At 46.2% G+C, this 25,982-nt stretch overlaps 1 protein-coding gene across 3 annotated transcripts in view; it reads right to left on the bottom strand.

Moving 5' to 3' along the window:
* Positions 1-25,982, bottom strand: part of ACVR2A (activin A receptor type 2A) — a 404,271-nt gene that overhangs the window by 91,189 nt on the left and 287,100 nt on the right. For all 3 annotated transcript variants that reach the window (XM_029605421.1, XM_029605422.1, XM_029605423.1), the window contains one exon: positions 6,659-6,802. In XM_029605421.1, coding sequence (XP_029461281.1) covers positions 6,659-6,802 — 144 coding nt within the window. The remainder of the gene's footprint in view (positions 1-6,658; positions 6,803-25,982) is intronic.

Here is a 25,982-nt window from a genome sequence, read left to right as displayed (position 1 = left end):
ACACGCCACTGTGCACACAAGTAATTTGTGCGCCTGGCTCGTCCCTATGCACACGGTTCAGTTTGGCGGACAGAGTGGCGAAATGGCATCGGCAACCACGCGAGCAAGATGGCGACCACCTCAGAGGGTCTCCACGGGGGAGGACCCTCATATCTGATCGGGTCCGGTAGCCGTATGCTAACTTCATGGAGTGCCCCCTAGTCCGTATATTATCCGAAAGAGTAAATAACCGATTCGCATTTACCAGTTCTACAACTCTCATGATTTTAAACACCTCTATCTTTCCTAGCATGTAGCAGATGGATTCAGGACCAACGGGTATAGTGTGTTCCTGATAGCAGTTGGAGACTGAGTCAGATTTCAATCTGACATCAGCACCAGTACATATACCTGTGCAGGAAGCTCTGCTCTTCAGTATTTTCCGTCTCCATAGCAGTTCGGGCTCTATACACGCTTGCTCAGCGTTAGAGTATTCAAACCAAAGAAGAAAGAAAATTCCAAACAAAGATGAAATCTTACCTCTCCAGACGAGCCCCGCTCTCCTGTGGTGATACCTAAGGGTCCCTCCCCCAATTGAGATTTCCTGAGGTGATTTCCGAGATACCTCAGAGGTAGGCCTCGGTCCGGTAGCCGGTTCCCAGCATGGACTTAGCCCCCGGCAATAGGAGCGGCTGAGAGGCAGCGGGTGCAATACCGAGCGTGGCGGTGAAGGTCCATCCCTCTCCCCCCGCAGCCGGAGACCGCCCGGAATGAAACCGGGAAACGCCGAGACAAGGTAAGGTGGAAAACTTTTTCTAAGTCTCCGGTCTCCGAGGTTCGGATAGCCGCACAGATCGCCAGTCTGCGTTTGTACCATCGGGTTGATCAGACCAGTCCTTCCCTCACCCCCGGCAGCAGGGGGAGAGGGAAGGACCTTCACCGCCACGCTCGGTGAAGGTCCTTCTCAGCTATAGTCACGTACCAATGCCCATCTCAGCTATAGTCACGTACCAATGCCCTCTATTCAATGCACTCCATTACAGATATTGTAAATGATTTGTTACTGTTATAGTTACCGAGTTACCTTCTGCTACTGGCTCCTCTTCTCCCTAGTTCCAGTACCCTTGTTTTATTGTAACCTTTTGCCTTCCTCTATGTTTATGTTAACGTTATAACCCCTTGTTCCTTCTAAACCGATATGATATGATCTGTATCATGAATGTCAGTATAAAAAAGAAGCACTAAAAAAAAAAGTGGAAATGAACATCGGATCGACGCGCCAAACACGGAGACCGGAGGAATTTCTACAAACTCCCATCCTTCTGGTTTTTTTTGTTTTGTTTTAACGCCTTACTTGAGCTCAGCCCATCCTGGCTGAGTACAGAGCGTCTCTGGTTGCGGGGAAAGAGGGCATATATCTTCACCGCCGGGCTCGGCATGAAAAATTTGCATACAACTGAGGCAGAGTGCTTGCAAATCTCTCTCATGCATATTCATTAGGAATATCCTGAAAATCTGACTGGTTTGCAGCCCTCGGGGACCAGAATTGTCCACCTCTGCTTTAGCATCACTGCAAATATGGAAACGAAAAGTCCTGCTTATGTAGTCTTGCCCCTTCAAGAACTAGATTGTATGACAAAATACAGGTGGATCATCTATAAGAATCAGTTTATTGCAGGGGACATCCTCGAAATTGGAAGATGTGATTGAGCCCCCATCTTAAGACATATCACATTGGCAAATCATGGCCTCCTTAGCCAATTCAGAGTGACTGGTACAAAAGATAACCCTCTATCTAATGTACCACATCTGATAAGTGGCCACAGGAAAACACATACATGAGTGAGCATCTTAGCCATGAACAAATAGGGCGTCTATTCCCCTCAACCTCCGATCCTTCCTGTGTCTGAAAGCCTTGTCCACCTTGGAATTCCTTCCTATCACCATAGTCTCAATGCAGCAAGCTCTACCTGTCCATTATGAGCTTAAAGGCCTCTTCTGAGCATTCCCATATCCCTTTAGCATGTTCCTGCTGAGGAAATCAGTCTGCATGTTGTCTACGCCAGTAATGTAGGCAGCCAACCGAGCCCGAACATGATATTCAGCCCATTGCAGAAAAACACCTGTCTCCAAGGCTACTACAGCCAGACTCTTGGTGCTTCATTGTCTTTTGCCAAATGTAACTGCCATTGCATAGTCAGGAAGTGCTTCAACTGTTGACCCTTAAATCAATGGGAGACAGGACAAACAGCCAGCCAGCAGTATAACCCTGGTCTCCAGTCTGTTTATTGACCATGCTGCATCCTTCCTGGACCACAAGCCTTGAGTCACCTTTTACTGTCAACGGGTATCCCGACCTAAAAGACTCTCAACAATGTTAACCATCATCTACACTGGGAGCCCAAGTCCACATCCTTGGTCAGGTTAGCAAAGTTCATCCACCAGTCCAAATTCTGTCTGGTCACCCGCAATATTTAGTAGACACACCTCAAAATCCTGTGTCTTGGGTGGGCCACCTGCTCAAAAGAATGTTGCAAGGGTACATATGAACAGTTGCCCAAGGGACTACCTCTATAATGAGCACAATCAACCATGGGACATGAAGATAATCACGAGCCCTGGGGACTCAAAATGAAGATTCCCCAAATCTGGGTTTGCAACTTGACTACTCTCTCCTATATCAGAAATACTATGTGTACCTGGATATTGAAGAGAACCGCCAGGAATTCCAGGAACTTGCAAGGCATCAACTTGCTTTTGTTAAAATTCACTGTCCAAGCCAGAGAGGCTCTAAAAAATAAACTCTGGAGGTGGACTGGCAACATTCCTGTTCCAACTTGGCTCTTATCAACCAATCATCAAAATACAAGTGAACTAAGACCCATTCCTTTTGCAGGGAGACAGTCACCACCACCACCATCACTTTGGAAAAAGCTCTTGGTGCTATGGCACAGTTAAATGGAGATATCCTGAAAAGTAAATGCTGCTCCAAAATCACAAACACAGGAATCTCCTGATGCAGATGTGGAAATAGGTTTCTGACATCCAACTAGGACAAGAAGTCTCCCCCTGTCAATTGCATTAAGAACTGAACTTACCATTCCAAAAGAAATTGACTTTTTTTAAAAGCTTTTGGAGATTGAAATCTAGTAGGATGTGTTTTTTTTGTGAGTTTTCTGGGTTTCACATTACACAGTGAGAATACTGTTTGGGAGCTTGGGAGATGAGATGGAAGGGAGTGTGTTTTTATTGTGATATTGAGTCTAATTATGGATGTACAAGTTTTGTCTTTTGGGAGATGTGTTTTGTGCCTTTTTCAGAGCTGTGCAGAGAGGGTGTGCAATCAAAAGTATGTAAATAAACTGCCATCATCATTAAATGCAGAGTATACAAGCAAAAACATGTGACCTTGAGATCCAAGACAGGATGAAAGTTACATTCCTTTTTGGGACTATGAAAAAGAGGCATATTGACCCCAACCCTACTCTAGACACTGGGACTACCACTTCTAATTGAATTAATCTTCATTTTAAAGCTGAGGAGTAAGGGGGAGATTATAAAGGTGTTTGAAAGCAGCAAAGCCCAGGTGTACCATTTCCCACAATGTCCGGAACTCTCTGATCCAAGGTGATTAGTTAAGTGGATGCATCATCAGCCTCCCTGTGGAGGTTGTGCAGACAAGAACAGTACTTGAATTCAAAAAAAGCTAGGGATAAACACAGGGGATCTGAGTGGTAGGGATTATAAAGTTGAATTAGTCAGTGATGAGCAGACTAGATCAGCTCTATGGTCTTTTTCTGTCATGTTTCTATAATCCAGGTCCTCAATAAAAACCTGGTAAGCTGATTGCCCACCAAAATTACCCTGGAAGGGATGCATTGACCATCATTATGCATGTGGGTTCTGCTCAAGACATTGGCTGCCCCATTGCAAGGCCCCTTTCTGCCTCCACAAAACTAACTGGTTTCTGCCCTAACCCACATGGCTTTTGAGACGTATATGACTTATCTGGATATACTTCTGGCACTCCCAGAAATAGTTGGCCAGACTGTCACTTAATCAAGCTGTGGTACCTATCCCTCTGGCAAACACTATGGCTACAATATGCCCAAATCCTTAACTTCTTCCAAGTCGTCACCAAACAGGAATTTCCCCTTAAAGGGAAGCTTACTTAAGTGCATCTTAGAGGTATTTCCTGCTGACATAGCAACCTCCTAGTAGAAACCACTGAAACATATTCCTGGAAGAAGTCTGAATAGGGTCACACCAGGTGTCCACTAGGAACGCCACACCTGTGCAGCCTCTCATAATACATTTTGCATATTGCCACCATCGATTCCTCCAGAAACTGCAAGATCTTGCTACAAAGCCTCCACCTACTAAAGCCTGTGACAAAAGGGTCGCAACCTCAAAAGGACTTTTGTAGGAATCCCAGAGGCTTGTATTGCTCTCTACTGGAATTGTGGTGTTGCGTTTCACCCATGAAATCAGGGTAACCACATTGGGGATATGAGAAAACTTCTCCAAGTCTTCCCCCAGGAGAGGGTACAGCTTCTTCAGCAGCTTCCCTATCTTGAGTCTCACATTTCACAGGGTTCTTCCACTCAGTCATCACCATTTCTTTGACAGCCCTATGAAATAGGAAGAATCTAAGGGGTTTATGAGTCCCCTTCAAGATGGAATTCCCTGATATCACAGACTACACTGGCTGTTAGTCCAAAATCCTTACAATCCTCGTCACCTGGGAAATTAAGACAGCTAATTCTTCCTTACTAAAGAGCCTGGGAACCAAGTCCTCTACTTCTGTGGAAACTAGCTACTCTTCCTCCTCCAAATCCTCTAGGGGCCCCACTTCTCCAGAAGCCAGAGAACCTTTTGGTCTCTCTGAGCCCAATGAGGCCCCAACCAACTTCTGCCTCTGAGTAAGGACCAGTGTCCTGGGAAGAAAGGGGGGATTGTCTCCCCCCCGAAGAGGAATGCTTAGAACATGAGGGAAACAAAAATAATAAAGGAGATGAAATGGCTCTCTTATGATGAGAGGCTACACAGGCTTGGGCTCTTCAGCTTGGAAGAGAGACAACAGAGGACTGAACAGAAGTTTATAAAATCATGAATGGGGTGGATTTGGTAAATTAAGGATGGTTATGTGCCCTTTTAAAAAATACTAAAACAAGGGAACACTACATGAAACTAACAAGTTACAGATTTAAAATAAATTTTAGTACTTTTTCACTTGGTGCACAATCGAGCTGTGGAATCTGTTGCCAGAAGACATGGTCAATGTTTCTAGTATAGCAGGGTTTAAGAGAGGTTTGGACAACTTCATGGAGGAACAGTCCACTTATACATTATTAGCCAGGAAAACTAAAGAAAGCTATTGTTATCCCTGTGAATGAGTAATAGGGAAAAGATTTACTTTATGGAATCTCCCAGGTACTTGTGACCTGTACTGGTCACTCTTGGGAGTCAGGACCCTGGCTTGATGGACCTTGGTCTGACTCAACATGGCATTCCTTATGTAACATTCTTAACAGAACCATCAAGAAAACCTGAATCATTAAGAAAATGAATCAAGAAAATGAAGAGAAGGATGCTGGGTCAACCCTCTCAGCCCCCTCACCCTCTCAGAGATCAGGCCTGTAGGTTCCCTATTTGAAGACGATCTTGACAGGGTACCAGGAATCTCCACAGAGATTCCTGGTACCCCCCCCAAAATCCTGGATCTCTAAAATAGCTATTTGCCCAGAATTGTTTTCTGCCCGAACCAAAATGGTGACTGCCACATTGTCTTGATAGATCTGGCGAGTCCTTTACCCATATTAGGAATCTGCAAGAATTATCCTGGGACATATCAAAGGTTCCCCCATCGCATAACAAACAGAAAGAGCCAATGGTACTTTCTGCAGCTGGCCCCCACAAGCACACATAATCTACCATACTTTGCCATGTGGTTTGAAATCCAATGTCACACCCCCGCCAAAATCCCAACCTCAATCATGACACATCAGGACTGGTATGGCAGAATAAGAAATCTGCTTTTGCTTTGTTTGCTGTGCTCCTCCACTCTCTTCCCATTCTTCCTGTCTCTATGTCCTGAAAGCCCTCTCTGCAACCTATGGCTGGGTATACACTCCTTCCTCCTATTCCCATTAACCTCTCACCTTTCTCTCCCTCTACCCCTAATCTTCAGGCCTCCTTTCACTTGGTCCCTGACTTCTTCTCCCACTTTGATTCTTTGTCCTTATGAACAGCAGAAGGCAGCAATGCTTACTTGCATTCTCCTCCTCTTTCAGCTTACATCAGTCTGAATGACAAGTGAAATTATGGGAAACCACATGGTTCAAACCACCAAACTGAAGACAACCAATGTGGGAGGGAGATATAGGTAAAAGCTGCTTTCTTCCTGTTTGTTGGGGAAAAGAGGTCCGGAGATCAAGAGCCCAAGGATCAGTGGGCAACATTAGGAAGATCCATCTAGTTGGGGGATAGGGGAGCACCAGGGAGTGTGATGCCTCTTACCCAACTTGTTTTTTGGCACGTTATGAGGCTTTTAGAGAATCATAATACAATTAGGCTCCTGTTTATATCAGAGAATAAATATACAAAAACAGCTGAAAAAGAAATTTAACATAGAAAATTCAGTGGTTAAAAAATTAACTAATTGTAAATTTGGACTTACTTTTTCATGAAAAGCTGTTATTAACCATAGATCTATGTCAATGTTAGTGCCACGTTTTTCTGCACCGATGAATTGCAAGATATTTTCATGCTTCATTCCAGGCAAGCTATAGATTTCATACTCATTTTGCCATGACTGCTTGTCCTAAACAAATTTAAAAAAAATTTAAAATCAAACCTCAATGTAATTTACAGTTTGACTCATAACTCATTACTGACAAAATATCTTCTAGTCTTACTGAGCTACAATAGCTTTTAATATGAATACTATAATGACCTCTCCCTCCAATGAAAGAGAATGCAAGATAATGTTCTTGACAGGTTATGACAACATAAACTTAATACTGCTAAATGGAATAAAAGTTGTCATTGCAATAAGCAAACATACAATCAGACAATGTCAACAGATGAGGACCATTCGGTCTATCAATTTGTATCTATCTGTGCTGTCACAGGTCTTAGATGATCTGTGGTCTTCTTTCTCCCTCTACCAGCATGGTCCCTTTTGTCTGTCCCATATATGCTTAAATTCTTCCATAACTTGGTGAAGTTTCTCACCTGTAACAGAATTTCTCTGAAGACAGTAGTTCACCAATCATTTATGTGGGTCCCATTATTGCACTCAGAGCTGAATGCACATGAATCTTCCACAGTTTTCTGAACAAGCAAAAGCCGTTCACTGCACTTGCACGGTAGTCCCGATGCTGCAGTGGATCCAGTTCTCCCCAAGTTTCATATATTAGCATCTACTGGGGAACGAACAACTTCAAAATGTAAGTGGAAATGTTTGTGATAGGTTAACTTCTGTTTTCAGAGAACACCTGTTGCAGGTAAACAACTTGAATTTCGCTGAAGACCAGCATTTCACCTGATGCATAGGTCTGATTTCCAGCTTAGGGGCTTTCACTCCCCAGAAAAGAAAATTACTTCTTACCTGCTAATTTTCGTTCCTGTAGTACAAGGATCAGTCCAGACGGTGGGTTATGTCCCCCGTCCAGCAGATGGAGTCAGAGTAAACTTTGGAGGGTGCTGGTATATAAGCCGGTGCACCCTCCTAGATCCCCAGTATCGAGCATATCAAAGCCAAACCAGAACACCGGACAGATCAAGGATGATGGATCAAGTAAATTCGCAACCATAAAAAGATTGAAACAGGGAACAAAACGTGTAACATGCAATGAGAACTGCCGAACATGAACAAGACACAAGCAAGAACCCCCAAGGGGGAAGAACAGAGTACAGCAGGACAGAAGCGAATAGCCGAGCAGGTGCACCCCAAGAACTAACCGAAACAGGGTGGGCGTCTGGACTGATCCTTGTACTACAGGAACGAAAATTAGCAGGTAAGAAGTAATTTTCTTTTCCCTGTACGTACAGGATCAGTCCAGACGGTGGGATGTACCAAAGCGTCCCTAAACCGGGTGGGTCCCTGAGAACCCTGCTCGGAGCACCCTGTCCCCAAATGACCCAGACTCCAGTACCGGGGCATGGAGCCGGTAATGCCTGGAAAAAGTGTGTAGAGACTTCCAAGTCGCCGCTCGACAGATCTCCTGAATGGAGACGAGCTGAGACTCAGCGCAGGAAGCGGCCTGGGCTCACAGAGAATGGGCCTTGATGCCCGCCGGGGGTTCCTTCCCCGACCCAATGTACGCGGAAGCCACCGCTTCCTTGAGCCAGCGCGCGATGGTAGTCTTCGACGCCTGTTGGCCCTTCTTAGCTCCGGACCATAGGACGAAGAGATGATCGGAGACCCGGAACTCATTCGTCACCTCCAAGTAGCGAAGAAGCGTCCGCTTCACATCCAGGCGCCGAAGGGCCGGAGGGGCGTCCCCCGGAAAGGATGGAAGTTCCACTACCTGGTTCATGTGAAACGAAGAAACCACCTTAGGCAGGAACGAAGGTACCGTTCGCAGGGCAACCCCGGAGTCCGTAAACCGCAGGAAAGGCTCCCTGCACGACAGCGCCTGCAGCTCTGAAACACGCCGCGCCGAGGCTATGGCAACTAGGAAAATTGCCTTCAGAGTGACGTCCTTAAGGGAAGCCTGCTGCAAGGGCTCGAAGGGGGCCCCTCCCAGGGCTCGTAACACCAATTGAGGTTCCAGGATGGACAGAGAGGACGCACCGGCGGCCGCAAGTGCTTGACTCCCCTGAGGAAACGTGAAATGTCTGGATGGAACGACGGGTCTGACCTTCCTGAAGCGCGAGCCAAGGAAGCTAGTGCGGACACCTGCACTCAACGAATTGTAGGAGAGCCCCTTCTCCAGTCCCTCCTGCAGGAACGCCAGGATCTGTTGTCGGGAAGCTGCGGTCGCGAGGGCACCCCGCGCCGCGCACCAAACCTCGAATACCTTCCATACACGGACATAGGCAACCGATGTTGAGGTCTTTCGCGCCTTGAGGAGAGTATCCACCACGGGGAGAGCGTAGCCTCTGCTCAGGAGCCCCCTCCGTTCAAAAGCCACGCCGCAAGACAAAAGTGTGCCGCCTGCTCCGAAAATACCGGACCCTGATGAAGGAGTTGCGAGAGGTGCGCGAGCCGCAGAGGACCGTCCACCGTCACGCTGAGGAGGTCGGCGAACCACGGGCGCCGCGGCCATTCGGGAGCCACCAGGATGACCCGGCCCGGGTGCCGTTCGATCCTCCGGATCACCTTTCCCACCAGAGGCCAGGGGGGAAAGACGTAGAGTAGGAGCCGAGGAGGCCAAGGAAGAGCCAGAGCATCGACGCCTTCCGCGCCGCGTTCCCTTCTGCGACTGAAGAACCGGGGAGCCTTTGCGTTGGAGGCGGACGCCATGAGATCCATCGCGGGCGTCCCCCAACGGCGGGAGATGAGTGCCATCGCCTCGTCTGAGAGAGACCATTCCCCGGGGTCCAGGGCCTGGCGGCTCAAATAGTCTGCCTGGATGTTGTCCACTCCGGCGATGTGGGATGCCGCCAGCTGGTCTAGGAAACGTTCCGCCCACTCCATCAGCTGCGCGGCTTCCAGAGCAACCAGGCGGCTCCTGGTGCCCCCTTGCCGGTTGATGTAAGCCACCGTCGTCGCATTGTCCGAGAGGACTCGAACCGCTCGACCCCTGATCAGAGGCAAAAACTGCACGAGGGCAAGACGAACCGCTCTTGTCTCCAGGCGGTTGATCGGCCAGGTCGCCTGCTCCTTTGTCCACCTTCCCTGGGCCAAGCTCCTGAGACACACTGCCCCCCAACCGGATAGACTGGCATCGGTAGTGACCACTACCCAGTCCGGCGTTTCCAGCGGGCAGCCTTGAGCCAAGTTCCTGGAATCCAGCCACCAGCCCAGGCTGGCCCTGGCGGTCGGAGTGAGTGGCAGAATCGCCTGGTAATCCTGAGAAACCGGTTTCCACCTCGAGAGCAGGGACATTTGCAGAGGCCGCAGGTGAGCAAAAGCCCAGGGCACTAGGCTTATAGCGAAAGCCATGGAGCCCAGGACCTGGAGGTAATCCCACGCCGTGTGCACCGGAAGAGAGGCAAACCGGACGATCTGCTCCCGCAGTGATTGTGCCTTGTCCGGACGCAGGAACACCTTGCCCTGTGCCGTGTCGAAACGCGCCCCCAGGAAATCCAACTGTTGGGCCGGCCGCAGGCTGCTCTTGCTGAAATTCACCACCCAGCCGAGAGATTGCAAAAAGGTCACCACCCTGTCGACCGCCGCCCGTCCCTGCGGCAGAGACTTCGCTCGGATGAGCCAGTCGTCCAGGTAAGGGTGAACCAAGATGCCTTCCCGACGGAGAGCGGCGGCTACCACCACCATGACCTTGGTAAAGGTTCTGGGCGCGGTTGCCAGCCCGAAGGGCAGTGCCCGAAACTGAAAGTGTTGACCCAGGATCTTGAAGCGAAGGAATCTCCAATGTGCCGGATGGATCGGTATATGCAAGTATGCTTCCGTGAGATCGAGGGAGGCCAGGAACTCCCCCTGATGCACTGCCGCAATGACAGATCGGAGCGTTTCCATGCGAAACTTGGAGACCCGGAGCATCTTGTTGACTTCCTTGAGGTCCAGAATGGGACGAAAGGATCCGTCCTTTTTGGGAACCACGAAGTAAATCGAATAATGCCCCGAGCCCACCTCTCCTGAGGGGACGGGCGAGATGGCTCCCAGGCCCAGGAGCCTGTCCAACGTGTGTTGTACCCCCAGGCGCTTGTGACTTGACCCGCAGGGAGAGAAGACGAATCGGTCCCTGGGCGACCGAACAAATTCCAACGCGTAACCGTGTCTTAGGATGTCGAGGACCCATTGGTCCGTGGTAATGAGAGTCCACTCCTCGAGAAACAAAGCGATGCGACCTCCAATCCGGAGTATCGAGGAGTGGACCGGCCTGGCATCATTGAGGCTTACCAGAGGCCCCCTGGGTCGAAGAGTCCCTGGCGGGCCTGCGCCCTCGAAAGGGCCGAGTCCACGTCTGTGACCGAGTTGATGGCGCCCTCGGGCCTTGTGTCCTGGATCCCCGGTAACGCCTCTGAGTACGGTACCGAGACCTGGAAGTCCCAGGAGACGGACGAAAACCACGCTGGCGATCCTCAGGCAACCTGTGGACTGAATTTTCCCCCAGGGTCTTGATGATTTGATCGAGGTCCTCGCCAAAGAGAAACCTGCCCTTGAAAGGCAAAGCTCCCAGGCTAGCCTTGGAGGAAGCGTCCGCTGCCCAGTTGCGGAGCCATAGCAGGCGCCTTGCGGAAACCGCAGATGCCATAGTCCTCGCCAGTACCCGCAGCAGGTCGTGCAATGTATCTGCCCCGTACGCAATGACCGCCTCCAGACGGTCTGCCTGGGCCGCCTCCCCAGGTGGCAACTGCTGGGAGGTGAGGAGCTGTTGGACCCATCGGAGACCGGCTCTCTGGGTAAGAGACCCGCAGATGGCTGCCCGGACCCCCAGCGCCGAGACCTCAAAGATCTTCTTGAGGGCGACCTCCAGTTTTCTATCCTGTATGTCCCGAAGCGCAGTTCCCCCGGTGACCGGGATGGTAGTTCTCTTCGTGACTGCGGACACCGCCGAATCCACCTTGGGGACCTTGAGAAGGTCCAGGAAGTCCCCCGGGAGAGGATAGAGCTTGTCCATAGCCCTGCTAACCCGAAGGGACGCCTCCGGGTTGTCCCATTCCCGTACGAGAAGGTGGAGAAAGGAATCGTGAATGGGAAAGGTCCTTGCCAGGGGACGCAAGCCCGCCAAGACGGGATCTCCCTTGGAGGTCGCAGAGGCCACGGAAGGGGCCGGGGGTCCCGGAGGCTCAACGGGAGGATCGAGGTCCAATTCCTGGAGAACGTGAGGAATGAGGTCCGCCAATTCCTCCTTGCGGAAAATGCGGAGCACCCGTGGGTCATCGCATTCCAGGTGCGCTGCCAAACTCGGGTCGTCGTCCACTTGCAACGCTGGGTCACCCCCCTGGGCCGGCGCGGGCGTCGTTCCACCCAGGGCTAGGGGTACACTCAGAGGCAACCTGGGGCCGCCCCCCATGGCCCCCTGTCCCGAAGCCGCAGCGCCCGCGAGCCTGGGAGCCTTAGCAGGAGAAGGAGAACCGGCTGGCCCCCCCTGCGGATTCAAACTCTGCAGGTAGGCCTGGTGCATGAGCACCATGAAATCCGCGGAGAAACTGAGTGGCCCTGCCGGTGGGGGGGGCAAGGAGAGGCCGGAGGTGGAAGGAAGAGGCCCCGAATCCAAACTCGGGGGTGCGAGCGGCAAGAAATCCTCTGTCTGCTCCTCCGCGTCTGAGCCCACGCTGCCTTCCAATTCTAAAATGGCCGCCGCTCCCGCCAAGGATGGGGGCGGGGTTAGCCCCCGAGGCCCGCGGCGCTCCGATCGCGGCGGGGAAATTGTCGGCGGAGCGGAACTCGTCTCCCCCCCGGGGAGGCACCGACCACATGGAGCGTCCCTCGATGCGCCCTGACTCGGGCCGCCACAAGACGGGCAACGGGCGCGCTGCATCGCGCTGTGTGACAGACGGGCGCCAAACGCCGAGAGCAACGCACTGGAGATCGTGCCGCGGGAGGAGCGGGCTTACCAAGCCCTCGCTCAACTACCAGACCACCCTCAACCCCTGGAGCGGCAGGGGAATGGGACCTCCTTGCCGCCTGCGGCCCCGGGGAATGCAACGTCGCAGGGCCGCGGGGGAGGTGGAACAGAAAAAACCGCGGAGGGAGGAGGGGAGAGGCTGGCGCCACCAGCATCCACCTCTGCGCCGAACCTAAGCTGAAAAGAAAAGGGAAGGAAATAAAAACAAAATCTCCCCCAAGCTTACCCCTTATGATCACCAGAGTGAGCGAAGAAGGGAAAGTAAGAGGCAGTCCCGATGGCAGGTAGAGCACCGGAGCCAGACAAAAACGGCTCGTACTGACAGGACAACCCCTTCTATTATTTTTTTTTTTTTTTTTTTTTTTTTATAACTTGATCCACCAACAAGAAAAAGAGAAGTCTAAAACTATAGCGTAGAAACACTAAGTAGGGAGAACAACGGTTCCCCTCCTCACATCTGCTGGAGTCAGAGAGATACTGGGGATCTAGGAGGGTGCACCGGCTTATATACCAGCACCCTCCAAAGTTTACTCTGACTCCATCTGCTGGACGGGGGACATAACCCACCGTCTGGACTGATCCTGTACGTACAGGGAATGGCAGCATTCACAGTCCTGGGAGGCAGAGACAGGCATCCGGCAAGGGCAATACCTATTAGTCAGATTTTGGTCCCATAATTACAGGATTCCAGGAAGAGCCCTGGAGCATGGCCTCTGGCCGAGGAATATTGCTGCAATGATTAGACTAAAGTAAGTAGGGAGGAAATATGAAACATGTGGAAAAATTCCTGGATAGTTGTAAAAGAAGGCTCATAGTACCAGATCCCAGTTCTGGATTCTATTCAGCTGGAAGCCCAAAGGAGGAGGAGGAAGAAACAGCCATATTAAAAAATATGCACTCTAGGAGGGATGGTGTTGGGCTCTACCACTCAAAGAAAAGGCCATAACCAAACAGTAAAGGGATGTGGATGTGTAGATTAAACTCCACATTGCAGCCTTGGAAGTCTCAATGTATGTAGATATCAGATGAGCAAATTGTACCTCTGTGGCCCTAACCTTTTGGGCCTTAACATGTGGCTCCTAAGGTCAGGCCTGCTTGAACACAACAGTTGGAGATGCAGTTTACTACCCAATTAAAAATGGTGTGTTTTATCACTGCATATCCAGGTCTATAGGGGTGAAAAGAAACAAAACGGATGAATTTACTATGGACTTGAACATACTAGACCTAAAAGACAACAGTTTGCTTGCAATCCAGGAAATAACGGGCCTTTTCATCTTTATAGACATGTGGTCCAAGAAAAAATATTGCTAAGATAACCAACTGATTTAAAGTGCTGAGTGCCATCTTATTATGGTGAAATCTAGTAAAATATACATAAGTCATTAGGGCCTGGTGCTCAGTGACTATTACCAGAAAAAGCAAGCTTGCAGTCAAGCAACTCAAAGCTTTCAGTGGCTAGATAAAAACCATATTGACATCCATGACACTGCAGAAGGCTTTAATGGCGTCTCAACAGAAGCAAGCTCCTCACAAGTCTGATATCTAGATGTTATAAAGAAAGGGTGTCTCCATTTACAAGCTGGTGATGGGCACCAATTTTACTGTACTGAATCCTAAAGAGTTGGTTTTTAAATCAGACTAAAAGATGTAGACATTCAAGCAGATTTTGTGTGTGGGACAAAAAGAAGGGATATAGGGCCTTGGTCTCACATCAAATGGCAAACCTTAACCATTTAAATCCATAAAACATTCTGAGTGAATGCCTTTCCAGAAACCAGACGAATTTGAGAACAACTTACCAGAGAAACTGAGGAATCTTAATAGAGCCCCCTGAACATCCAAGTTGTAAAAGCTAAGGTGGAGCAATACTCCCTAATTTTGAATGATCAAAGTTGTGGAAATTCTCAATTTTATGGATTTCCTCAGGAAGAAATCCAGAAGAAGTGAAAACTAAATCTGTCTTCTCTAGTTTTATTAAGGTTTTGATCATCAGCAATATGGGAGGATAAGAACATAAGAAATTGCCATGCTGGTTCAGACAAGGGTCCATCAAGCCCAGCATCCTGTTTCCAACAGAGGCCAAACCAGGCCACAAGAAACTGGCAAGTACTCAAACACCAAGAAGATCCCATGTTACTAATGCCAGTAATAGCAGAGGCCATTCCCTAAGTCAACTTGATTAATAGCAGTTAATGGACTTCTCCTCCAAGAACTTATCCAAACCTTTTTTGAACCCAGCTACACTAACTGCACTAACCACATCCTCTGGCAACAAATTCCAGAGCTTTATTGTGCATTGAGTGAAAAAGAATTTTCTCAGATTAGTCTTAAATGTGCTACTTGCTAACTTCATGGAATGCCCCTAGTCCTCCTATTATTCGAAAGTGTAAATAACCGATTCACATCTACTTGTTCAAGACCTCTCATGATCTTAAAGACTTCTATCATATCCCCCCTCAGCCGCCTCTTCTCCAAGCTGAACAGCCCTAACCTCTTCAGCCTTTCCTCATAGGGGAGCTGCTCCATCCCCTTTATCATTTTGGTTGCCCTTCTCTGTACCTTCTCCATCACACCTATATCTTTTTTTTTTTAGATGTGGCGACCAGAATTGTACACAGTATTCCAGGTGCGGTCTCACCATGGAGCGATATAGAGGCATAATGACATTTTCTGTTTTATTAACCATTCCTTTCCTTTTTTTTTAATTTTTAATTTTGCTTTTTCAAATGTAACAAAAACAATCACTGAATATAGATGTCAAAGGCAAAGATATATAGTTACAGCATTTTACCACCATAAAAGTACATCTCATATTAAAAAAAAAAAAAGAAATATAATGTAATGTAACAACTCATGAAAGCAAATGAAAAAAAAGAGCAAAATCTAAGAAGAGGTAAATCTGAGAGGAAAAACTTCCCCCCCAGTATAACAATTGAAATTGAGTTCAACTGGTATCTTTAATTATTTACCACTTATTCTGCAGCTACATTCTCTTGGGTAATTGAATCGAGAAACACACGGAGCTGTGTTTCGAAAAATATATATTTCTGTTGTTGATAAACAACCTCGCATCTGCAAGGAAATCTCAACAGCATCTTTTCTCCTTTTGCTTCTGTCTCTGATTTCAAACCTAGAAATTTTTTCCTTCTATCTAGTGCAGGGGTCAGGAACCTTTTTGGCTGAGAGAGCCATAAACGCCACATATTTTAAACTGTAATTCCATGAGAGCCATACAATATGTTTAAAACTAAATACAAGTAAATGTGTGCATTTTATGTAAGATCACACTTTTAAAGTACAATAAGTCTCTGAAAATATTACACCAGGCCTTAAGACACCAATACATCTCCTATTAGGAAAACGGACCAAGTCAGGCTGCTATAGAGTCCTACACAGAAACTACACGCCAGCAGAAAACCTCACCTGAATCACGTGCTGTCCCTCACCTAACAGAATAAAGAGACCAAAACGCATAACAAGAAGCATGCAGAAAAAACTGAATTGGAAACTGCAACAAGCCAGAGTCTCTGTATGCAGTGTAACAAAGGAAAAAAGAAACATCACCCATCCTTATAAAACAAATCAAGAAATATAAAATCATCAGCAGTAAAACTGTACTAACAAAAAGAACATATTTCGAAACAGCTGAGTGGAATATCCAATAATTAAAAACTCATAAAACATTTCCAGATACCAACAAAATATTTCAAAATAGCAGACACAAAGACCCAGTAATGAAAAATAATAAGGATACAAATATTTTTTTGCTCTGCATACCTGGGAACGTTTGATATCCAGGTGTCCTGAGATTGTTCTGAATTAGCAGGAGGCGGGGTGGTTTGCTTGGAACCTTCTCCTCTCTCAGTCACATACCAGCGCTCTCTCTCACACTGGCTCTCAATGACACACCTATACACACATGCTCTCAGTACTCACATATACATGTTTTTTCTCTCTCACTTATATAGGCTCTTAATTACACATTTACACACATGCTGTCTATCTTTTCACACTTACACACACACACATGCTTTCAATCACATAAATACATGCTGTCTTTTTCTCTCACACACAGACTCTCATTCACATGCTTACAAACATGTCCTCTCTTTCTCTCATTTACACACAGGCTCTCAATCACATACTCACATGCTCCATTACCTAAACCAGCTCTCAATCACACACAGACACACATGATCTCTCTCTTACTTGTACACACAGGCTCTTAATCATACATACACATGATTTCTCTCACACACAAAGGATCTCAATCATACACACATACTCTTTCACACAAACAGGTTTTCAATCACAAACTTACACATACAGGTTCCCAATGGTAAACTTACATTCATGCTCTCTCTCTCACAGGCAGGCTCTCAATCACAGACATACTCTCTTTCACACATACAGGTTCTCAATCATTCACATACATGCAATCTCTCACTCACACACACAGGATCTCAAACATACATGCTTGCTCGCTCATTCACTCTCTCTCTCCCCCACCCCCACCCCGGGAACTCGCGGCAGCAGCAGCCTCCTCCCAACGCTAACCTCCTTCATTTTCAGCCCTCGCGGAGGCGGAGTCCCATCGGCCGCGGTTGAAGCTCTTCATTTTCCTCCGAGCCGCGCTGCAGTCTTCTTTTTGTCGCGCACGCACCCGATGCTCTCCACTTCCTCTTCCAGGCCGCGGGGGGGGGGGGGGGGGGGCGGGAAGAAGAGACCACACTATCGTGGTCCCTGCTTCCCGCGCATGCACCCGATGCTCACCACTTCCTCTTCCGGGTGGCAGGGGGGGGGGGGTGGCGGGAAGAAGAGAGCACGCCGGTGCCACTGACTTCAGCTGTCCTGCCGCCTTCCGCCTGGGCTGACAGCATTTTAAGCCCGGGCGGAGGAGGACCGGGGAGCAGCGGGGGACTGGAAAGTGTGGTGACACTTGTCTGTGAGCCAGATGCAGCCCTCAAAAGAGCCATTTCTGGCTCGCGAGCCATGGGTTCCCGACCCCTGATCTAGTGTCATTTTAGAGAAATCAGGATAGATCCAAATTCTCTCTCCATGGAAATTAGCCATTCGATTACGCATGTATGCTCTAAAAACTGCTTCTCTATCTACTGCAAAAGAGAGGAAACGTGCAAAACAGATCTATTTGTTATAATGGTATTTATATCAGATTCAATTATTCCTGTTAGATTTAGGGAAGTTTCTTCCGACAATTTTCTACCCAAAGGGTTACCTCTTGTTGGTACATAATAAATCTTTGAGACAGTAGGGATAACTTGTTGGGGAAGCTTCAAAACTTCCACTACATACTCATTAAACATATCATAAGGGGAGATCAAATCCTGCTTTGGAAAATTTAATAATCTAAGGTTTAAATATTTCAATGTATTTTCTATTGTTTCAAACATTTTTTCATAAACTCTCTCTGCTTTCACATATTTCTGCTGATATTTTTCCATCTTATCTAATCTCCTCTCTATTTGTTCCACTTTAACATCAGAATTTAGTATAGAAGATTCGATGATTTTGAAACGCTGATTAGACTCCATTGTAATGTTAGTTAAATTTATTACTGCTGTCTCCAAAGACTTTATAGCACCCCAAAGAGTGTCCATTATTATTACTGTTGGTTTGATCAGGACAGAATAAGAGATCCCTGATGGTTCCGATTCATGTTCCCCAAACGTAGCTGGAACTTCTCCTCTTCCCTCTTGTGTCAAAGATGGTAATTTTAGAAAGTCAGGGGCAATATTTAGAGATGGAAGAGGAGTATTCGGTGCACCGGGGCTCAAGGATATTTCGGCCGTTAAGACTGGTGTTTGCTCTCCACCAGAACTTACTAAGGGCAAGTCCTCCGGTTGTGATCCTGTTGTAGGGGTATAAAAAGCAGATATCAGAGGCTGAGAAGGTTCCAGTACAGGGGTTGATGCAACCATCTCCCTGACTTTTGCCTTCCGCTTTGTATGAGGCATCTTATTTAAGTAGAAATCTTATAATAGCCTCCGGATTGTTTCTTAACCCCGTTCCTCAATAGAATTTCTAAACTGCCTTCATAAGAAGATGGAGGCTTCGGAGAAAAAGTCAAAGATGTTTAATTGAGGTACTTACTTTCAGTAATTAAAATCCTTCTCATTATTATCCAATAAGCTTTCAATTCCAACGATGTTCCAACAAAGCCGCACGCCCCTTTGGCGCATGCAGCTTCCGCAACGCACCGGAAGGGGTCAGGTCTTATACCTCTCTCAGGTCCCGGTCTAATGACGTCAGTCGCAAACGGAAGTCCTTATATGGGCAGGAGACTCCTTTTCCCACGGAAAAACAATCAGGTAATCAAACGGAGGTCCTCAGATTCGGCACTTCCTCTCTCCTCCACCTCCAACCATTCCTTTCCTAATAATTCCTAACATTCTGTTTGCTTTTCTGACTGCTGCAGCACACTGAGCTGACTATTTTAAAGTATTATCCACCAAGATGCCTAGATCTTTTTCCTGGGTGGTAGCTCCTAATATGGAACACTAACATTGTGTAACTACAGCAAGGGTTATTTTTCCCTATATGCAACACCTTGCACTTGTCCACATTAAATTTCATCTGCCATTTGGATGCCCAATCTTCCAGTCTTGCAAGGTCCTCTTGTAATGTATCACAATCCGCTTGTGATTTAACTACTCTGAATAATTTTGTATCATCCACAAATTTGATAACCTCACTCATTGTATTCCTTTCCAGATCATTTATATATATATATATTGAAAAGCACTGGTCCAAGTACGGATCCCCGAGGCACTCCACTGTTTACCCTTTTCCAATGAGAAAATTGACCATTTAATCCTACTCCCTGTTTCCTGTCTTTTAACCATTTTGTAATCCACGAAAGGACATTGCCTCCTATCCCATGACTTTTTAGTTTTCTTAGAAGCCTCTCATGAGGGACTTTGGATTTTCAGAAGGCATTTGACAAATACACTACATCTACCGGTTCACCTTTATCCACATGTTTATTAACACTTTCAAAAAAATGAAGTAGATGTTAGGCAAAACTTCCCTTGGGTAAATCCATGTTGACTGTATTCCATTAAACCATGTCTTTCTATATGCTCTACGATTTTGATCTTGAGAATAGTTTCCACTATTTTTCCCGGCACTGAAGTCAGGCTCACTTGTCTATAGTTACCCAGATTGCCCCTGGAGCCTTTTTTAAATATTGGGGTTACATTGGCCACCCTCCAGTCTTCAGGTACAATGGATGATTTTAATGATGGGTTACAAATTTTAACTAATAGATCAGAAATTTCATTTTTGAGTTCCTTCAGTACCCTAGGATGCATACCATCTGGTCCAGGTGATTTGCTACTCTTTAGTTTGTCAATCTGGCCTACTACATCTTCCAGGTTCACAGTGATTTTGTTCAGTTCGTCTGACTCATCACCCCTGAAAACCATCTCCGGAACTGGTATCTCTCCAACATCCTCATTAGTAAACACGGAAGCAAAGAATTAATTTACTCTTTCTGCAATGGCCTTATCTTCCCTAAGAGCCCCTTTAACCCCTCTGTCATCTAATGGTCCAACCGACTCCCTCACAGGTTTCTTGCTTCGGATATATGGTGGAAGAAGGCTAACCAATGGGACAGCAAATGTTGCTTACCTGTAACAGGTGTTCTCACAGGACAGCATGATGTTAGTCCTCACATATGGGTGACATCAGGATGGAGCCCAATCACGGAAAACATCTGTCAAAGCCTAGGGCTTTGACAGCACAACTACACTGCAGGCTTGAAGTATGATGGTATAAAACACCAGCAATGGTGTCCCAGGCACCTGTGAATGTCGAAAGCCCAGTGGCACCCATAGCCCTTGGCACCTGAAAACACTGATGACTCACTAATACCAGTCTGAAAACGTTTGGGAGTCTGCGAACTAATGAAACCTCCAGTGCCTGAAGGCATCGATGGACTGGCAGAATCAAGGATGCAAGTGGCCCCTGAAGGCAGAGGCTCATCGACCCCCAACACAGCACTGACACACCTCATCAGTACCAAAAGAAACCAATAATTGCAAGTGCCAACTACGGTTCCCCTTAGCTCACCTAAATGCCCAAGGGCGTTGATGCTGCAAGGTCAATGGCTTCCCTCGCCAGCACCTATAACAGACGATAGCCTCGACAGCAACCCTAGCTCTCATCAGCACCAATGGTGGTCAAAGCCTGATCACAGCGGTTCAGGGCCCGAGCTCATCGGCATCTATGGTACCGAATAGCAATAGGCTCATGATAGGACACCATGCCCCTCCCTCGGTGCCCCATCTGGACACCACAAAGGGACCTCAAGGGCACTGGACCACTGCACACTGGATGCCTTGGTACCTCAGATCAATGGCGACCCTGGCACTTGACAGCACTAAGGTCACCCAAGACCTGAAGCCCATTGCCTGAGGGTTTCAATGGTACTCGAGGGCTCTCAGCAGCCCGAGTGGTCGATGGTCTTGAAGGCTACCAGGATGCTCAATGGCAATCCCAATGCCTCGTCAATGGTGCTCGACATCACAGAGTGGCAACAAATGGCATCAATAGCAAAACACACCTGATTGCTTCCATGGCAGCCCTGCCTCACGATGTGTCTATGGTACTCGATGCATCTACCGTGCAGACACCTATGGCATAGAAGGCCCAATAACTGCCCTCAATCACATATGTATGGCGCTTGATGGCACCCATGGTTGATGACCCTTACTGTGGCAAGGGCAGTCATATACCTCACCGGCATTAAGAAACCTTGATGCCAGTGAGGTGCCAAGGTGCAACCATAGCGCTCAATGGAAGTCCTGGTCCCTGACACGGTCCTGACATCAACACATCAGACCATTGGTGCACTGGCACCCATTATCGGGCATGGCACCAAAGGTGCAGCAGCAATGCTGCTTGCCCAGGCTCCTGCTCACCCTCTCTCACAAGGAGACTGCACTGCCATCTTAAGCAAGCAGAAGGGGAGGCTACATCATCCAGGGCTACTGCCCATGGAGACTAGTTCTTTAGAATTATGGGGATGATGAGCTCTCCCCCCTCAGAGGAACGGTGCAGTCCTTGATCTTTTCTCCATCAGTCTAATCACTAGGCTCAGTGGTCTACATGGATCACTCATGGACTGCATGCTGTCAGTCCTGCCACACCTGAAAAAGGTGCAAAAGAGGCAAAACAAGGAAAGGACACAGAAACTAGACTGAAAGTGCAGTATTTATTTAATAAGGGATAGAATTAGATTTTGCTAGGCTGCACAGTGATTATGGGTGGCTGGGAGAAAGTGGAAAGAGAAACCAAAAAGAAAATACTCCAAAAGGTAAAGGAAAAACAAAACAACTGCAGTTCTAGGGAAAAAAATAACATTAGAAAAACTGTGAGGAGAAAGCAAAGCTGAATACCATGACACACAAGGCTCCCATGGCCACACGGCTCTGCAGGGGGGGGGGGGGGGAGAAGGTTGAGGGACTCTGCTGAGGGGGCAGGGTGATAACTACAGCTGCATATGCTCAGTAGGGCTTGTTTGAAAGTTCTAGAATCTGAGATCAAAGTTCTGGGCCGGGCTTTATCTGGTGTGAGGACTGCCATCAGGCTTGTCCTCAGAAAATGGCAATTATCTGCTGTCATGTTCCATGATCTATTTTTCTATACATATTTCTTGCAAGCAAATTGGAAAATACTGAGAGTTGATTGACACTGTGCTTTCTAACTTCTTCAGCATGAAAACTATTTCACATCAGTCATGGTTTGAAATATACTTGTTAAAGGTACTAAAACTTCCAGCAGAATCTCTATCCACCAACTTACCAGGTGTTCTATTTCCCAATATCTAAGGAAAGAAGAAACCTAGGTAGGGGTATCCCAGCTATTTTTTTTTTAATTCTTTATTTATCCATTTTTACAATTAAAAAAACCTCAATTTTGCAAATTTTGATAATGCGGAGGAATATTCAAACCTTGACAATTTATCCAAAACATAACATTCCTTCAAAAGAAAATAAGGAAAAAAAAAATCTCCTCCTCTCTACCAGAATAATCAATATAGTAATTTTAAAGGATCCAGAAATTAACTGAGAGTTCATCATTACAATATTTTATAACACATAAAGCTTTCCATGACTACCAGCTATTTATTAATTAATTAACTCTGGGGGAGGAAGTGACAGGGGGCTTAGATGCCAGAAAAATGTTCAATTGCTCTGCATCGAAGAAAATATTAACTTCCTCTCCCTTCCTCAAAACACACTTACTAGGAAATTTTACTTTGAAATTATACCCCAAGGAAAATGATTGTTGACTTAGTGCTAAAAAGGCTCTACGCTTTAATTGTGTGGTTGAGGATAGGTCAGGAAAAATCTTTATACTTTCATTCAAAAAAGAGATAGGAAAATTTCTAAAATAATTTTTCATAACATTTTGCACCTCAGAGGTTGAAATTAATGATACCAAAAGAGTGTTTCATTCTAGATTTTCAAAAGACGAGTTCTCAATTTCTGTGAGATTTTCTTGTACTTGGACTCTTACTTTTCAATATATTTATAAATGATCTGGAAAGAAATACGACGAGTGAGGTAAGCAAATTTGCAGATGATACAAAATTGTTCAGAGTAGTTAAATCACAAGCAGATTGTGATAAATTGCAGGAAGACCTTATGAGGCTGGAAAATTGGGCATCTAAATAGCAGATGAAATTTAATGTGGACAAGTGCAAGCTGATGCATATAGGGAAAAATAACCCATGCTATAGTTACACAATGTTAGGTTCCATATTATCCGACATTTCCCAAGAAAGAGATCTAGGCATCATAGTGGATAACACATTGAAATCATCGGTTCAGTGTGCTGCGGCAGTCAAAAAAGCAAATAGAATGTTGGGAATTATTAGAAAGGGAATGGTGAATAAAATGGAAAATGTCATTATGCCTCTGTATCGCTCCATGGTGAGACCGCACCTTGAATATTGTGTACAATTCTGGTCGCCGCATCTAAAAAAAAGATATAATTGCGATGGAGAAGGTACAGAGAAGGGCTACCAAAATGATAAAGGGAATGGAACAGCTCCCCTATGAGGAAAGACTAAAGAGGTTAGGACTTTTCAGCTTGGAGAAGAGATGGCTGAGGGGGGATATGATAGAGGTGTTTAAAATCATGAGAGGTCTAGAACGGGTAGATGTGAATCGTTTTTTTTACTCTTTCAGATAATAGAAAGACTAGGGGGCACTCCATGAAGTTAGCATGTGGCACATTTAAAACTAATCTGAGAAAGTTCTTTTTCACTCAACGCACAATTAAACTCTGGAATTTGTTGCCAGAGGATGTGGTTAGTGCAGTTAGTATAGCTGTGTTTAAAAAAGGATTGGATAAGTTCTTGGACGAGAAGTCCATTACCTGCTATTAATTAATTTGACTTAGATAATAACCACCGCTATTACTAGCAACGGTAACATGGAATAGTCTTAGTTTCTGGGTACTTGCCAGGTTCTTATGGCCTGGATTGGCCACTGTTGGAAACAGGATGCTGGGCTTGATGGACCCTTGGTCTGACCCAGTATGGCATGTTCTTATGTTTAAGTCTATTTGATGTTGTTACTCCCCTTGCTTTGGGAAGAAAATAGCATTTATTAATTGACGGATTATTCCCATCTTCAAAGCCCAAAGTTTCTTGAAAAAACCTTTTAAGGGTAATAAAGGGAGTCTCTCCTATAATTCTAGGAAAACTGAGAATTCTAATATTCAAATGCCTCAATGCATTTTCCAATATTTCCACTCTTCTAGCAATAGCATTCTGATCCTTCAACACCGCTGCTTTAAAATTTAAATGCTCTATCTCCTTAGATTCTAAAGTTGAAACTTTTGTGGAAATCTCTTCAATTTTTGTTTGAAGAGCAGTTGAAAACTGAGCATTTCGGAGCGCCAAAGTCTCTACTTTAGTACTAAGATTATTCAAGGCATTTGCTACTCCTGCCAATAAGTACCATAGCTGAGCCATTGTGACTGTCTCAGGGCGGCTCGGAATCACCAAGGGTTTAAATTCTGACAGGGGGTTTGGGAAAACATGCAGGTTTTTTCCAGCTGTACTCACTCCCAGAGCCAGAGCCCCTTCTTCCTGCCCAGGTCTCGCTGCTCCTCCGCCGCTCAAGTCCTCCGGGATACCTGCTGAAAACAAAACTGCTTCTGCAGCTGTCGTCCGCGTTGTTTGCTCTGCTGTCCCAGATGTGGTGCTCTCACTAAGCGGTCCGTGCTGCAACAGCAGCCCTGGTCTCTGCGTCGGTGGCTGTCTTAGATCAGGGCTCAGTCAAGTCTCCTCCGGTGTCAGCACGGCTCTCTCCGCGTTGGACACAATGGTTTCTTCAACTCGCTGGATATTAGCTGTTGTGTTTAGGAAACGAGTGATCTTTTGCTGCATAATTGGTGACGGTGGAGGGATAAACCCTTATCTTTCCCTTCCTTTTTGGTGGCATTGGATAAGGAAAACAGGTAAAATCCAAACGCAGCTGGACTCCAACTCATCCCTACTCACAGCGTGTCGCCATCTTGGATCCTGTGCTCCCTAGCTATCATTTGACAGCTTGGAATTGACTGCATTATTAAAGAACTCTGAAGTTCAAACTTCTCCTGGGATTTGAAATAATTCTTTAGAAATCACAAGATTTCAATATTAAAATAAGATTTTTCCTGAATGGAGCTAAAACTACCCAAAGGTAAAGGTGGCTATTTTTTTTTTTTAGTTGAAGCCAAAAGTAACACTGCCTGAAGCCTCCTAGTTATTAAAATGTCCTTGTCAATGCTGTGTAAGATATCATGGAAGTAGATTTGTATTTTATGAACCATTGTAACTGGAACTATCCATGAGTGACCAATAAGTCTTTAGATCCTTCTCTGTTAGTTGGTACTGAATGTCATCATTAATATGACCTTGCTCTATCTACTGCTGCCCTGACTTTGCTCTTTGCATTAAAGGTTAAGTTTGATTGCCCTTGCTTTCTATTTTTCCTTTATCAATCTGTTTGATTTGGATCCCCTCTATTGGTTATTTTCAATTCTAACATTGCTATTTGTGTTATTCTCAGCATTGATTGCTCCTAATCAGGTTAAATATTTTCTGAATTCATTTTATTTTCAGTTTAAATTGCTTCATATAAAACTTTAAAACAAAAATCACAAAATAAAATAATGATCAGCAACCCTATTTATAATTAAATTTCCTCTAAACAAATCACTTGACAAGTATACTAGAATAAACTGAACTAATTTAAAAGATCTCATGAGAAGCAGCTA

This window comes from Rhinatrema bivittatum, chromosome 6, assembly GCF_901001135.1.
Source record: "Rhinatrema bivittatum chromosome 6, aRhiBiv1.1, whole genome shotgun sequence".
In the NCBI taxonomy this organism is placed as follows: Eukaryota; Metazoa; Chordata; class Amphibia; order Gymnophiona; family Rhinatrematidae; genus Rhinatrema; species Rhinatrema bivittatum.
This window is presented reverse-complemented; position numbering and strand designations above follow the sequence as displayed.